This window comes from Centroberyx affinis, unplaced genomic scaffold (genome assembly GCF_046629955.1).
Source record: "Centroberyx affinis isolate AG114_WGS23_722 - 3 ecotype Tasmania unplaced genomic scaffold, CSIRO-AGI_Caff_v1 ptg003958l_1, whole genome shotgun sequence".
NCBI classification, from domain to species: domain Eukaryota; kingdom Metazoa; phylum Chordata; class Actinopteri; order Beryciformes; family Berycidae; genus Centroberyx; species Centroberyx affinis.
In genome coordinates this window covers 563,591-580,990 of record NW_027281780.1, presented here as the reverse complement: position 1 = coordinate 580,990, position 17,400 = coordinate 563,591, and the positions used below count along the sequence as shown (strand labels likewise).

The following is a 17,400-nucleotide window of genomic DNA, read 5'->3' as shown; positions in this document are numbered from 1 at the left end:
GCTTGTCGGTGACCCCCCGCTAACTGTACACCAGCCTGGCCAATGAACCCAGCAGCCTGTCAACACTACCATCTGTTGACCAGCCACTCACGCTGCTTCGTACGGGCTGCACTTGTTAAGACCTTCAAGGAGATTGAACTCCATTAGATTCTTCTGACCTGTTCCTTGCTAATCTTAAAGCATAACGCTATTTTTGGCCTGGACCCTGTTTTATCTTAAGATCATTTTCATTTACATCTCTTCAGCGACATGCCTAATTAGAGAAGGACCAATAAATGTCGTGAAAAAGACGTGCTTAAGGCCAGATCACACTGCTTTTATTTAAGGCTGAAAAAAGCGAGGCACACCGCACTGCTTTTTTTGAGCCAGCTGTTGTACAGGGCAAATAACCAGAACTGACAATCAACTGTCAGTCAAATTTATTATTTATTAGGTTTGTTGGAAGGTGAAACTACCAAGCCAACCACTCATATAGCACTGCTTTAACTACACAGATAAACAGTAAAGACTTGCACAATACGAACCAGAAATATCCAACAATGTGCTTATCTGTCTGCAGGCCTGTTTTGTCAGGTCATATATTTCAGGGTGTTCTGCCGCTATGATAACAACCTTCTCCTCCATGTTTATAACTGTCACTGAATGCTTGCCCCCCTCGCCATCCATCTGATTGGTCAATCCGTCATAGCGATAGGGCGCTTTTTCCACCATTAGTTGAACTACTTTCAACTTGGGGCACCAGGAGTGTTCCTCAAAAAATGCAAGGTGTGTCACCCTCTGATCGGCTGCTCATGGTGCTTTTGGGGTTGATTTTTGCAGTGTCGATTGATCCTGTAGGACTGTATTGGAGAGCCAAGCACCCAGGCAACCAAGATGTAATTGCTCCATAGTGAAGCAATTGATGATATTTTGGTCAGAATCGATCGGTGTGATTGAAAAATATGGGAAAATAGATTCCACATTGAAAAAGGCTGGAGCTATGCTTTAAGTGAGACCACGATACTGGCTTCAAGTAATAGCAGACGATTTACTGAAGAATTATAAGAATATACAGTGAAGCTCAAACAACTGGTGACACCAACTCAGTCCATCAGATCCTGTTTATCTCATTTTTATGGAATCTATATCAGCGAAAATCAATTTCCATGCTATTTTCCATCTTGAATCAGATGGAAAATAATTAATTGGTTTGTCAGAGGCAAAGTTTTGAAGCGCCTTATTATTTTCACAGATGACCGCTCCGCACAACACCCACATAACATTGATTTACATGAATCTAGCATTATGTCTTCTTCTCGGGGGCTTGGGGCACTGGGTAATTGCAATTTAGTTGTGATCGTACGGAGCTATAGGCTTAGCAAAGCAATGCAGGGTAAATGTAATTAAAGGGAACTGATTTAGAGCTGGCTAATCAATGCAATTAACTGCAACAAGGTCCTGGAAAGTAATAATGTTTGAAACTGCATCGCGAGAGCAAGCTGGAGCAAGGTTATTGGTGGGTGAATGAATGAATGGAGGATGATATTCTTGGATCCAGCAGGTGTAGTGTTGGCACCTAGACTTTTACTGACTGTTTGGGGACAGACCTTCCAGAAATACTAAAAATAGCTGGCTTGTAAAAGTGTTTACAAAGGGAACTTGTCTATCTAGCTTATATATCTCCCAGTTGTTATTATCTGCTGGTCTGCACATTGTAAAGTAAAGTACAGCAGATGACAAGCCAACGATTACAATTTCATGAATCCAAAATACTGTTGTTGAATAAATGTGTAACAGTTCTGACTGAATTTCAATAGAATTACTCTGTATCGATGTATTGAAATGGAGGTCACTGTGAGGAAGGACTATCCCATTTTAATAATAAATCTCTCGGCCCGATCATGTGAAAACAGGGTGTTTCTGCATGGCTCCATGCAGCACGCTAGATTGATCTCCACCCTGATGCATTTGCATGTCTCCCCCTGCGAATCCCATGTGAGCCACGGCTGCGAGGGTAAGACGCATCACTCCCAATCTAAATATAGATTCAGAAATATTCCGCCGCTGCTGCTGCTTCTATTTTAAATAATTCCAGTGTTATTAAGGAGCAGGAGATACATCTCATCCCGCTCCCATGGCATTCTGCTTTGTGGAGTAATGCAATTTTTCCAGCTTTTCTCTCCTGAGTGTGTCACATGCAATAACTTCAGCCCCTTGCTCGAAATGAAAGGGGCGGGGGGGAGGAACAGGGAGCGGGTGCAAAAAGGAGAGAGACAAAATTATGGCAGTGCCAAAGCCGGCTATTTCCGTCTGGCTGTGGAGATGAGAGCGGGGAGAGCGGACACACATTTGTGATTCACAATGTGATCCCTGGATTAGCTTGCCAGCCCTGCATTTGTCTCTTTGCAGCTTCTTATTGGCGCTGCTGGGGATGCTTAGATTGGAGTAAAGTGACAGAGTTTGGATTGCTATTGCTACTTGTTTTGCAGATGCCACCGGGTTCCCCAATCGGGCCGGGGATACATTCAGACAGAATAATGAATCAGGGGGCGCTTCATTGTGGCACCACCTGGGCTCGGCGTGTCAAAATAACCTCTGATAGATCCCTCGCAATAATGGGGAAAAATGAAAAATGGGATTGAATGAAACGCAATTTTACCATTTTCGCATCTCAGATAATATTTTTAGAACCCTTCTGACTAAACTACAGTTCAGACGTCACAGAGCAGCTTGCACAATAGCTAATTTGCAGTTGTTTACTTCTTAGGAAACTGTATTTGGCAATGAAATAATCTATTCATCCTCTTTTACGCATTCGCTCTGCCTCTGAAACAGTGTTTTCTGACCTCACAGTTCCTCCTGTTTATCTTTTGTCACTTTGTTTCCCTCTTGCCGCTGCTTCGCCCTCCCCGCCTCTCTCTCTTCCTCTGTTCTCCCCTCCCATTTTTGGTCTCTCCCTCCCTATCTTCCTGTGCTACGAGACACATCTTCCCTCGACTGTTTCCCAACCCATCTGTGTGTGTGTGTGTGTGTGTGTGTGTGTGGCAGTGCGGGCGGCCCAGGAGACGCCACAGGTTGTCATTCTCTCCCTGCGTGCGATCCCCAGTGAGGAACAGGCCTACTGCTCTACTGCTTATGCATGCATACATGTTAGCACATACTTAAAGTGATAACAAGATTCTTTTTTTTTTTTTTTTTTTTTTTGATGACATATTTGGTGCTAAGCGCTTATTGCTGTGGTGTTTTTGCAGAGATCTGTTTCCTTGGATTTTCTGTAGACCCAACACCCAAAAATGAACTGTGTAGGCTATAGGTTGAATCACTGTTTGGTTATATTAAGTCAAGTAAATTAAAAAATGGGTTAATTAAGTAAAAGAAAGTAACAAGTAACATGAAAAGGCCACAGATTATTATTTTAAAAACCCTGCTTTCAGATCCTTCACATACATAAACCTGTTTTTTGCTTTCATGCTGGTTGTGCCAGATACACCCTAATTTTGGACAGATGGCCACAGACTGCTGCATCATACATATGCACACAACAGTATTTACTCATACTCATAGCATAGAATGCATACACACACACACACACACACACATATCAAGGCACACAAACACGTCTTCCCATCCTTAAGCATGTATTCGGGTGGGATTAGTTTTCAGGACCATGTGCGTAAATTAATTGTAAACACAGGACATCTGTAATGTTAAAGGAACATTCCACCCTTAGATACTCTTACACTGTTATTTATCTTCAATATGTGATGTTTAATGCATTCCAGGAGCTATTTTGCTTTAGTGATTTTTCTCCTGTTAAACTCCATTGTAGCTGCGCTGGAAATATCTCAAGGTGACGTCACATTGTCTGTGTTTGGCCAGTTAACCATGGGGATAAGAAAAACTCAGTACCAAACACCAAAATTGCCCCAAGAATACAAGGTACATCACCAATAGCTGTTTTTTTAGGGTGGATTTTTCCTGTAATGGCCAATTCGTACAGGATAAGAAATCACTGTAATCAGTCTCCCAAATTACAGAAAGAGGGAGTGTCTGCTATATTCTGTTTACAGGGATGCCACTGCTTTCTGAGTGCGACCCTCTCTTTCTCAAAAAATAGTGTCTGCTATATTTACACTTTGTTAAAAATATACTATGCAGTAACTTCCACAGTTGATGCTGACGTTCTCGAACAGTAACAATACAACGTGACTGCAAAAGAGAAGAAAAGTCACAACTGAACTAGAGTTGAGACTTTGGGTCCGATCTCAGTTTGGGTAAAATGCTGCAATTTGAGCAGATGGTCCACAATCATACGAGTCCTTTCCCATAGGACATGACACAATATTTGCCAGGCATCTCAGGTAGCCTATGTCAGTTTGATCGGGGCTAGTTTTACCTGGAGTTATTTTTACTGGGGATTTTACAGCTGATAAAAGAGACTGGATTTTTACTGGCACGGATGCACACAGTCCATAAACATTACTGACATGGCAGATTCAAACTGGAATAAAATTATGGACAAAATTATTACATGCTCTGCTCTGGTAATGATTACATTACCCCACCTTCCCCTGTAAACCTAATCCTGTCCGCATAGAGCTTCAGTCTGAGGCATTTAGCTGGTGCTCTTATCCAGAGAGACTTATAATGATAGAGTAGATAGAGGATACATGTCTTGCTCAGGGAAACTTCATCAACAGCCTTTCTGCTGTGGGTTTCAAACCCTTCGTCAGTTACCCTTCGGTTTCCGCCTGTCTAATCTCCACCCCTCCTCCCCTTCTGCTGCCAAGCTGGGCCAAGGTGCCACCTCAGCCCGGCCCGGGCCTTCGCGGGACATGGCAGGCAGGGCTTCACAGCACATCAGGGGGCTAATGAGAAACAGTATGGCCAGGGGATAATGTATCCTGACCTGACAGGCCATGAAACACAGTCTGCCTGCCATTTCTCTCCCTCTGCTCTGCTCTGCCTTCCGTCCAAGCTGTTCTGACACTTTCAATCTGACTTAAGTGGATCTGGAGGGTGCTGTGTGGGTTCATCGCCCTCCCTCCCTACTGTGCCTCCTCGCGCAAAGTGCTGAAGCGTGCGGCCTCCCAAACCTACAAAGTTGGAAGTTTAGGATATGCTCTAGCGCAGTCGGAGTGCTTCTTATATCTACAGAAGCAGAGAGAGATGGAAAGTATGAGAGATGGAAAGAGAGAGATAGTGCCGCCACATGTAAGCAGGCCGTTCCCTCTCCCTGGCGATGTGTCCCATCGCGCCCAAACACTGTGGGAATATCTCTCAGGATATAACTGGTGATGAGGAGGGAAGGGAATTGTGGGAGGCGAGCGCGAGCCGTCTCTGGTCTTGGCTGCGCAGAGGCCAAGCTGGATGTAATTTACACTAGGCCCACCTCAGGGAGCGGAGGGAGGAGAAGAAACCATTACCTCCCTCCAGCAAGCTGCCCTTCCCATGTGGCAGTGAGTGTCAGCTTTCATATAAAAATGGATTCATTGCTATTACTACACCCCACCTCTCCTCTGCTCCCGCCTCCCACCAGCGCTGCCTCCCACTCCCTCATACTGAGGTGTTTCATAGATTAAAAAACAAAAACAAAGAATAGACAGGGAATGAGCAGGAGATGATGACCAGAAAAAGTGGGGCATGGGCGGACCGGATGGCTGTCACTATTTCATGTCAAAACATTAAAAGTAGAGCGAGAGCTTTGTTGTGACAGAATGATTCCCGAGGCTGCAGCATCCCATTCTCTTCTCAGATGGAGACAGACACACTAAATGGCTGAAAGTCATTTTTCTCCCCTTTAGCTTTTAGTGGTTTTCGAAAGAGGCTGTGGTATGAAAAGGCTGAAATTTAGCTCTGTTCTTTTGACTGTTATCGGCTAACATTTCCAGGACTTGTTTTTGGTCATTTTTAAATCTAAGAAGTGGTGTGTTTATACTGCGTTACAGACAGGTAACTCAACCAGTGTAAGATATTTCAGGTTTTCATTTCAACAAGTTCTCCATTAGTATGAGATTGCTCTTCCAGCCTCCCACAGCTGCCAACCTTGATAACATTTCAGTGTCCAAATAATAACTCAAAAAGTCATAACCTGTCCTAAGAAGTCAGACAATTTAATTAACTATTTGTTTAATCATGAGTGTGGGATACAAAGTGACCGGTCCATGTCTACACAACACAATGAAAAGGCATGAAGATGTGAAATATAAACAAAGATTGGAGGTTTTCATCATTGCTAGAAATGTTCTTAGCATTTTATTAGCAACTTTGTAACCTTAAAGATGCTACATGTAGCATCTTAACATCAGTAAATCGTTACCACATTCATTTAGAGACATGAGTATAATAATCGTAAACAAACAAGGCTGAGAAGACTGGCAGCCTCTACACTACATTTTACATTATCTGCCATCATTTGGTCAGAAGCAACATCATTTTTGGAATAGAAAGCAACAGGGTTTATGGGAAATGTGGTCTTCATTTTGAAAAACACTAGCAGTAATGAGATAGAGGCTATCAATCATTTTGACCATGATCTCATTTGTTTACAGTAATTATACCGAGGTATCACAATTAGACAGTGATATATTGGTGTTTAAAAATGCTTCACATAGCACCTTTAAATTATTGAAAAGAATTCAGTTTGTTCACCAATGCAATTACAACCACAGATACAACTTTTTCACTGTGACCTCTTCCTTTCACAAATATGGAAATGTGGGAAATGAGACTGGAAACGTGAGAAAGAACTTGACAGTTATGAAAATGGAAAGTCACACATATCTACAGTGATGTTGGGTGTCTCCAAACTATGTTAACACTTACGTGTGTGACTCCATACTAACTCGTAATGTACATTAGCAGCTAATAACCAATTGTCTTGTGTGTGTGCGGTTCATCTGTCAGTTAAGATGATAAATGTCTGCAGTGAAACTACAGGCGAAACTTTTGTAGGTCACTCAGCCCACAGTTTGTGAAATAAGAGAACAGGAAATAGAATTTGGGAAAACAGACCACAGTTGAGTATTTTTACTCTCTACTGAGTGTGGTAAACTCATTTCACGGTGTAAGGGAGAAGTCTGACAGCCTATGTGATCGATACCGTGTGGGACCCTGACCTTGACAGGAAGGGGTCTTGCTGGAGGATCAGTCCCTCAGGCGTTCACCCTCTGCATCGATCCCCCACCCCATACACACACACACACACACACACACACACACACACACACACACAATTTACATGTTTATTATCTACACATTACCAGTCAATTACACACCGGTCTGCTCTTTGGTGGTCTTGTGCTAACGGCCTTGCTCTAATAAAAGAATCCACCCACTCTATCTCCTGTGTGCCCCGCAGCAATAGCTAATTATCCAGAGCGGTCTAGCACAAAATGACTTGGGTGCACTCTGTGCGGCGTCCAGTTGGGTGTCACATTTTGGTTGTGGAAGTGTTACCTGGCTGAGTCACACATGAGGTGTCTGGAGGCCTGGAAAGAGTCAGAGTTTGCATTTGCGAGGCAGTAAAGTCGCCATAGCAAACACCGGCTGCATTTACATTAGCCATACTGCGGTGAAAGGCTTATTTTTGGTTAAGTGGTTTACACACACCTCTTATACCTTGTGATTGAGTCTCCCCGTTGCTATGAATAAACCAATTACCAGAATATTCCTGTCTACCTGAAGTGTTTCGCCCACAGATTGAACTGTCTGCCAGCAAAAAAATATGAAAAGGTGCAGCTGCCAGCTCCCTCTCCCAGTTTGACTGAAGTTACTTCTAAAATGGGGGAAAGAAATGATGATCCCATTAGTAATAGTTATAGTAAGTAGGCTACTGCTTGCCCCCATGTTTTTAATAGACATCAAAATGTACCCATAACTACAGAAACCTGTTGAGGACATATATTCATACATTGTATTTATGCCTTTTGTTTTCACATTTTGTTTATCTCGGGAAAACAAAATGTGCTATCTCGATTTAATGACCTCGATATCTCGAGAAAACAAAGAAACTTAACTCGTTATCATGAGAAAACGGTATAAATAAAATGTATGAATATACTGTATGTCCTCAATGGGCTTCTGTTTGAATTTGCACAGATGGCAAAAACTAAAAGTGAATGGAGTAAGAAGATGTTTACATACTGTTCTAAATGTTTAATATAGCAATATGCCAAGCCTCTTAACCAGGTTTCTCATAACCAGAGTATGAGCTTAGCTGTGTTATTCTAACTGTGTTGTGACCTTTACATGCGTCAACCCAAAACTGGGTTACATGGAGTTACATGTAAACATAGCCAGTCAAATTCAGCTTATTACTCACTACTGTTTGAAAGGGTCCCTATGTTGGCCATGTAAAAAGTCAAGAAGACAACATAATAACACCTATATCAATGGTATCCTTTGCTGCAGTGGGAATATAAAAAAACTGTATCCAGAGGTGCAGTGGTTCAGACCACCTACACCCTGCTGGCCTGGGATCGTGTCCCATCAGAAACCTGCCATCCTGTCTCTCCCTACTCCGTTTCCCTCTTGGCTTTCCTGGTGTCTCAATAAAGAATACAATAATGAAGGGAGTGGACTGCCCAGTCTCTTTTCAAAAGGAATATAATAACGAGAAAACCTGAACCAAATGAATAAGCTCAGCTTTGATAAATAAGACAAATGAGTTGAACGCAGAGCTAACCAACATCAGAGCAGCTCCCTGGAAACCTGCTCGCACCACAGCTGGGTGGCTTGCGTCACTGCCGTGTCAACAGGGACACTCTCGAGTCTCTAGCGGGTAACCAACCCACTGCATCCCTATGTGGAGCCAGCTGGTGGGTGCTGAAATGAGAGATGATTAGGAGAAAAAGATAATTGCAAATTAAGTGACTGAGTGTTGATTGAATGAGTAAGGGAGTGAGTATGTGAATCCTGCTCTTGCCATATTTGTCCGTCCTTTAAAAAGTCCCATCGCTCCTCGTTTTACCTCTAGCATTGTTATAAACCTTAAAAGTCATAGTGAAACTGTATAATTTTTTATCGATTTGATCTATTGGGATTCTGATCAAGCCATGTTTTTCCTTTCATTCTTAAGTATTTTCTTTCATAATCATTATTGTTATTTTCAAAAGTTGCTTCGGTGACATTGTAAATGTCATGCCAATAAAGGCCATTGACTTGAATGATGGAGTGAGTGAGCAGGTTAGCAGGTGAGTGAGTGAGTGGTGGAGGGAGTGAGTGAGTGGGTGAGCGAGCAAATACATGAATGAGTTAGAGTTAGAGTAGGAGAAGAGGGAGGCTTTCCGATCCATAATTTCAGTTTTGGTTTTCTTCAAGACGTGATGCAGACTTTCCAGTATATGGAAGCATCAGCTACGTCTTTGTGTTGTAAAACTGTCCCGCTTATTGTGTTTGATAACATCCTGTTGATATCAGACCACATCATGACAGGCTGACAGATCCAGATATATGATTTCTTAATCTCTTTCACACCCTCCCCCGCTCTTTCTGTCTCTATATCTCTTTTTTTTCCCTTCCCACCTGCCAATCTTGATTTCTCTCCTAACAGTGTTTGAGCAGAGTGACGTGTCCAATAAGACAGTGCAAATGTAGCTTGATGCAGAGACAATTTTGTCTGCACTCTATATCTTGAGATGGTGGTAGGGTAGACTAATGGTTAGATAGACTGTCCAGTAACCAAAATGTCACAGGTTCGATCCCCACAACAGCCAGTATATCCCGTCTTTGTCCTTGAACAAAACACACTGAACCCGGACCAGCTCACTCATTGTAAGTCATTCTAGATTAAAGCATTAGCTAAGTGCTTAAAATGTAAATGTAAAAATGTAAATGTGTGCAAACATCTACTGTCAGGTTAACATCTCCCACACTGACACTCTGCATGTCCCCTTGAGAAAATAAAGTGTGAAAAAAAAAAGATTTGGCACCCCAAATGAAAGAACATTTCAATACACGTGTTATGTAATGTCAAATCACAGGGAATCAGAAGGAAAGGAAGAAAAAAAATACTCGTTAACGCCTTACAATGTCCTTATTCCTGTTTATTAACAGCCTATGGGAAGTATTGTAAGTACATAATAATACTCTGTTGGGTAGTTTTTGAAAACCTTGCTAATATACTTACACAGCAAATTTTCCAGTGCGTTGGACTCATGTAAACACTGGCTCTGTTTATTATAACAGTGCAAAAGTAAAATTAACACTGACAGTTTTGCTGTAATAATGTAGGCCTACTGAGAAGAATGCCACACAATGTAGATACAGAGTTTAGAAAAAAATAAGCTAAAATAAGTGCTTACAAAAACTATTATTTTAGTAGTTTATTTTAAAGTTAAAGTTACATTCCATGCTTTGTAGATACAGTACAGTGTTTTGTAACAGCCTTATAAGAAATTATGTACTTACAATACTTTTCTGTAGGTTAAAGCTGCTGTAATGGCTGGTATGGGTCAAGATGGTGAAGATTTTTTTTTTCTTTTGTCTTTTGGCAGCAGGTTCAACCATTCTCTGGACGGAGCGTTTCATTTATCTAAGTTGTATTTTGCTCTTAAGTCTCGATCCAGCGCTTCCTGTGAGCTGAGAAGATTTCCCACCAGTTACCATATACCCAAAACTTGAGATTAAATTGGCCAAATAGGCCAAATCTACGGCATCTCATTTAGTGGGAATGGGACACTATTCTCTGTTGCAGCCCTACTCCACAATTTAGACTGATCAGATGGGTTTATTTTGCCTAGTGAAGCTTTAATGCACCGGAGAATACACTTGAAATAGGACATTGTGGAGTAAAGTGTTGCTAACTACTATTTCATCTCGATAAAAAGAAAAACTGAAGTCTTGAAACAAGTCGTGAAGGATTGTTGATGCCAGCCAGCCAGCCAGCCGGCCAGCAAGCCTTCCAAATGTGCTTCTTGTGCACTTTTGCAGCCTAAATAAAGTTTCGGCTCCTTATGGGAGTTAAATGGTACTCCTCCCAGGTGTGCGTCTGTAGAACACTTTGTTCTGTTAGTAGTTTCCACATGACGAGACTTTGTTTTGGAGGGCGGAGGCAGAGCCGGGTTGTGTTAGGTCAGGTGTCTGGGGAGCCGGGAGCCGAGGCCAACAGATGAACAGATGAGGCCATCAACAGGCTAGACGCCCAGCTGGGACTTGCTCACCTGCTCGTCTCGACCGCAAATGAAACCCCGGATATTTCCTGGAAAAACAAAAAAAAATGTCTTGGACTTTGTTACCAGTTGTGAAGGCCATTCCACCATTTGAAAAAAAAAGTGATACTGTAAGAGATCAAGGAAATTGTGGTACTGTTTTAAAGGTTAGTAGGTAACGTTGTAAGGCTTTGATTGACAAAATGATCACACTTTTACAGACTGGATTCTATAGATTTTATTGAAAGTTATGCCTCAGGTAATGGATTTTTATTTTATTTTCATCCCCCATGCAATCAAATCAAGAAGGACTATGGATCAGTCTGTGTCCATATTATTTATGTGTTTATTTATTTATTGGTTTGTTTGCGTGCTTGCTTGTCTCTCTATCTATTTATCTATCCATTTATTTATTTATTTATCTATCTATTGATTGATTTTATATTGATAAATGATATATGAAGTAGTATACTGTATGTATAGCAGTTTGGACTAATATGGAAACAAACCTGCAAGCTTGGCAAGGCTCAGTCAGCATTTCCAAAAAGCCTTTACTCATGCTGTAACTGAGAGGAGACGACACGGGGGAGGCCGCCTGAAAAGTAGTATGTGTGTTGATAATGGTCTCCTCTATATTGATGTCCATTAGAAAGGTATACAGCCCTGCCCCTCTCAATCCCTCCACACGCACGCTTCCACACACACACACACACACACACACACACACATTCGCGCACACGGACAACACCCGATCCCCTTCGTCTCCCACGGCGCAGAATCAAAGATTCCCAGCACTTAGCATTGATTATTAATGGAAGGTTTCAAAGGAGAGGGGGGGGGGGGAGAGACTGGTCTTACTCTTTATGCACACTGGCATTAAGGGTAACTTGTCAGAGGCTCAATGCCCGTCTCTTCCCAGAAACTACGCTGGTGGAAAGTGCAGCTGCAGACTGTGTGGCCAGCGTAATGAAGTTCTGTGGATGCAGCGTAATGTGGGGCACCGCATTACGCTGAGCAAGGACAACGGCTGTGTTCATAGGAGCCAAAAATGCGACTGTTGACAATAGTCTGGGTAAAGAAATAGTGCTGGTTACTAGATTCTATGAAGTGACACCTCCCCTAATAGTCCAATTTACATGTAGTAGGTGGTTGTTGTGCGTATTGTCTTTTAAATTTCAGTAGAAAGACCGCACACCCAGCGAGGTTCAGACATGAGGCTTTTATAATACTTTAACTTATAAAGAAAATTCAAGTCGCACACTCTTCTCTTTTATTTTTGTTTTGTGCTTTATTTATCCCACATGGCCTTCGTCGGGGTGAAAAGCAACTACAGGAAACGACTCCAAAATCACAGTTTTATGGTATAAGAAGACAGATGTGGACGTGCGATAGCCAGTAGTTGCATCATGCATGGAAAGCCTAGCATACAAAAATGAACCTTGTCAAGATGAGGTGAAATACCTCCTCAATATAGTACCGAGGAGCACATTTCCTAACTTGAAACAATTATGAAGTATTTAGGCTGTGCAGCAAGAAGTGCAGGGACGAGGGATTTCAAAGAACAGTGGAGCAATGCCACATGAAAGTCAAGAGATTATGACAAAAAGTCACAGGGACTGGAATGAGGTTTATTTTGACTGTGCCCGCTGCCAAATCTCTAACCTGGCAGGATGACAGGTTACCAAAAATCTGTCCAATAAACAAGCTACCTGCGAGTCCATGTGACTTTTGTTTACAAGCCCTGATTTGCTTGTAAATTGGTCAGCGTGAACCTAAACAAACCAAATACAAAAACACAACAAAGTAAACTTTTCCACTAAGTTCCGTACTGAAGTAAACAACCGGTAGGTGTGACCGCACCCTTAAAGAAGGGCTTAAACCGCTAAATGGATTGAAAACTTCAAATGACGACTCCATTCAAATCGCTCTGAGTCGCGCCCCCAGGGAGTAATGCCGCTGCAAACACCTCTCCGTCTCCATCTCATCACAAACAACAGCAGCATTAAATCGGCACATGACAGAGATCCAGCTGCTATTTTGTAGTTTATCTAAAAGGGTGTCATGATCTGTGTTTTCCCCTGGTGCGTTTTTTACTCATCTTCCTGTGCCCCGCTCTGTCCCCGCGGGCCCATTCGTGCGTCAGCAAGTTGCTCAGCGCTCGCCCGGCCTGCTATCTCTTTATCGGTTCCTCTGCCTCTCCGCGCTATTTTGTAAAAAAAATAAAAAAAAAATAAAATAAAAAAAAAGGAATTCACCAAGGAGCACTCAGATGTTGTTATTTAGATGTTTTCCTTAACCTTACTTGTTTGGGGCATAGAGGAGAATAGCAAAAGGATGCTTTGTGTGTGTGCAAGTGCGTGTGTGTTCAGGTGTGTGTGTGTGTGTGTGTGTGTGTGTGAATGCGTGTTTTGTGTGTGTGTGTCAGCGGTTTCCCCTTCCTCTGAATAGGTGGGGTGGATCAGCCTTCCTTATGGAGCTGCTAACACAACACACCTAAAAGAATTTCATTAGTCCGGGTTTAAGTGGAGAGTTTTAGTGTCCCATGATGGACTAAATGTGTGTGTGTGTGTGTGTGTGTGTGTGTGTGTGTGTGTGTGTGTGTGTGTGTGTGTGTGTGTGTGTGTGTGTGTGCGCACCCTGTATGCATTTAAGTCTAACAACTGAACTGACTACTCCTCCATCCATGCTTACATTGCTGTTCACAGTATTTGCTCTGTATCACATTCCCATCACAAAGCTGAGTCAAGTAGAACAAGAGCCTTTGTTTGAATCAGAAGTTACTTGGTTGTGTTTGGTCGGCCAGCGTCTCAGAGCAGCTGAGGATGTGGGCCACCCTTTCTCCCGTGGGTGCCTCCATGTCCCTTAACTGACTCAAACCTAGCGAGCGAAAATATCCACATGCCTGCGTCTTCACTGCAGCCTGGGGGAACGTATTAATGCCTCTGCTAATCCGATTAACATTAACAATCCCACAGGGGAAATCGCTGCACATCTGCAACGGACAGATAATTATGTTGCCTCAGATGTTTGTTGTTTTTTGTTTTTTTTTGGTTGCCTTTTATGTCTTTGGAAGACCATCAGTGTTTTGTCTGTTTGGTTGGGCACCATTTCAACGCGTTTCTAGGTCTTAGTAGCGAACATGGCTGGATGCCCTCCTTCTTGTCTCAAGGGCAAGTCGTTCGCAGGATGAGATGGACTTTTCTTGAATCATGCCAAAGATTGTTGTAGAACGACAAATGCACTGTACTGTCTTGTTTCAGTTACGATGGCTGTATATCACACACAATTTTCTTTTCAATTCATTCTCTCCTTCCTTTGTTATTAGCTGCAAATTTCTTTAAAAATGGCTATACAAATATAGTTTTATTAGTATTATTATTAGTGCTAGTAGTAATAGTAGTGGTAGTAGTAATTGTAGAAGTAGTGGTAGTAGCAGTAGTGATAGTAGCAGTGATAGAAGCAGTAATACTAGTAGTAGTGGTAATACTAGTGGTAATATTAGTAGTAGTAGTAATAGCAGTAGTAGCAGTTTTACTCGTAGTAGTAGTGGCAGTTGTAGTAGTATTGGTAGTGGTAGTAGTAGTAGTAGTAGTAGTAGTAGTAGAAGTACTAGTAGAAGTGCTCGTAGTAGTAGTGATAGTATCAGTGATAGAAGCAGTAATACTAGTAGTGGTAATACTAGTGGTAATATTAGTAGTAGTAGTAATAGCAGTAGTAGCAGTTTTACTAGTAGTAGTAGTGGCAGTTGTAGTAGTAGTCGTAGTAGTAGTAGTAGTAGTAGTAGTAGTAGTAGTAGTGGCAGTAGCAGAAGTAGTAGTAATACTAGTAGTAGTGCTCGTAGTAGTAGTGATAGTATCAGTGATAGAAGCAGTAATACTACTAGAGGTAATAGTACTAGTAGCCAGCAGAAGTGGTATTCTAGCAATTTCCTGTATCTTTCTCTTTCTCAGTATTTAATGCCTTCCATTAAACTTTACATCTCTGGACGATACAGTATGCCAACGCCTCCCATGATTAATTGCTTTATGCTTTATTATGCAATGATAGCACATGAAGGACTTGTTTGCAAGTACGACCGGAAATGATATCACAGCACCGCTAGGCCTGAACCCTGCAGCCATGTGTTTGAGACAGTCAGCGGACAAGCAGAGAGAGAGGCAGTAAGTCAGTGTGTGGGTAGCTCACCCTGCGCTCATTAAGAATATGTTTCTCTGACAGATTCTGCTCCCCTCGCTGAGCCCCTGGGAGCGGGTCTCAGACACTCTGCAGCTCCGCAGCCCGTTTGCCCTGTGACTTACTGCACCGCGTTGGGTTATCGCCGCTTTAAACTGCCAAAGAATATGGAACAATAGACTGTTCATGGACGGGTTTGATTTAATTGGAATTTGAGAGATGCAAACTTTTGTTTTGTGCATGCCTCCTTTGTCAGCATTTCAACTTCAAGCTGTAACATAAGACCCGATCATGCTTCTGATCCCTCAATACCCAATGGTAAGCCAACATACTATATACTGTATGTCATCCAAAGCAACTTACAGTGCCATGACTGCATACATTTTCAGCAACCCCTAACCCCAGCAGTGTTAGTGCTGTGTCCTACCTGTAGAATTAGACAAGACCACAGTCACCATCGCATAAAAATAAGGTTTGGCTGGAATCTTTAAAGTTTCTCCATGATTTTACTCACAAATAGCCAGTTCTTCTGCAGAGCATTTCCTCCTCAGGGGGGCAATTTAGCAAATGAAACCAACAGACTTGCTCACCTGCTCACTCACTCACACCCAGGGTTCTTGAGGAAAAGCTTGGTGCCAGATGCTCAGCAGGTCTATGGGAAGAAGCATGGTGCCAGATGCTCTCTAGGCCGATGGGAGGCCACACACAGCAACATGCCTCATTCTCAATTACAGACCTCACCTGTTGTCTGCTGCCAGTTGGTTCTCCTTTGGCATTGGGAGCCTGCATGCCCTTAGTGCATGAAAGACAGATGCCAAGAATGATACTGTCAATAGCTGGATGAATGGAAACACCAAATTTTGATAAAACTTCCTCAGTTTTGCAAAAAAAAGTCAGTACCCTCGCTTGTGGCAGAAAATGAAAGACCATTTTCTTGATGAAGAAATGATAAATAATTATGGAAACACATTTGTGAAATAAATTATGACTGTGGGTTTGGCCCTATGAATTAATCAATCAATCTCATTGCCCAACCATTGGGCAAATAGATTGAGATTGCAATGAGATTGGGCAAACTGATTGTATGGCTATTAGTTGGTGCATTAGAAAAGCACCAAGTGATTTATTTTGTTTTTGTCTTCTGACAGCATGAAATATGGCCAACATTAGCTGACAACAAAGAGCAATATTAATAAATCCTATTTCCCTATTTAGGAAGCCTGTTTATTCGCTTCAACCCGGCTGATGGAAACGCACCTTATTTGCATTTTATTTTTTTTGTGACATTTCAAAATCTGGGTTAAAATTCACTTTGACAGTTGGATGGAAAATTGTTGATGGTGTTAGTGGAAAACATTTTTATAATTGTGTGGGAGGGTAGAAATACTGAAGAGTGAGGGACTGACGACTGGATGAGTTAATGAGTGACTGAACATAAACATAGCTCCATGAACCCGATCTTACACACGCTTAGATGCTGAAGTGAGAGAGCTGGAACGAACCAACATGTAAATAAGACAGTTCCATTGAGAGTAGAAGCAGGCGGTAACATCCCACGTCTTTGTATTTAATTTCCCGGGGACAGAGGGCCCATTATCATTCAGATGAAAAACACACACAGCAGGGTGTCTCTCTTACTTATTTTTCAGTTTGTAAAACTAATTTCTTTACAATGACAGCCTATGTTATTTAATGGTTCTCGGTTATATGTGAATTATAGAAAATAGAATTATAGAAATATTTACGCACACTTTCTTCCTTTTGCAGGTTGTGATTCTCTATTTCCAGCCAAGTGTGTTCCGCTGTATCCTGCTGAGATGGGTTCGACTGCTGGGTTTTGCTACCGTCTATGGGACACTGACTCTCAAGCTGTATAGGTAATGATACACACACACACACACACACACACACACAAAGCAGAGGCAGCACAAACAACTGCACATACCCATTTATCCAACATTGTTAGCCATCCCAGGAAACTATCAGATTACAGTAAACTCTTTAAATGCAATTACACTACATCTTACATCTTAATTCCTTGTGCTGTGAAAGTAAGAGCCTTATGAAGTGTTGAGGCAGCATGTTTCTCGGCTACTCC

At 42.1% G+C, this 17,400-nt stretch overlaps 1 protein-coding gene across 1 annotated transcript in view; it reads left to right on the top strand.

The window, feature by feature from the left end:
• Positions 1 to 17,400, top strand: part of gpr158a (G protein-coupled receptor 158a) — a 67,785-nt gene that overhangs the window by 40,607 nt on the left and 9,778 nt on the right. The window contains exon 6 of the mRNA XM_071541845.1: positions 17,070 to 17,179. Within this exon, the coding sequence (XP_071397946.1) occupies positions 17,070 to 17,179 (110 nt within the window). The remainder of the gene's footprint in view (positions 1 to 17,069; positions 17,180 to 17,400) is intronic.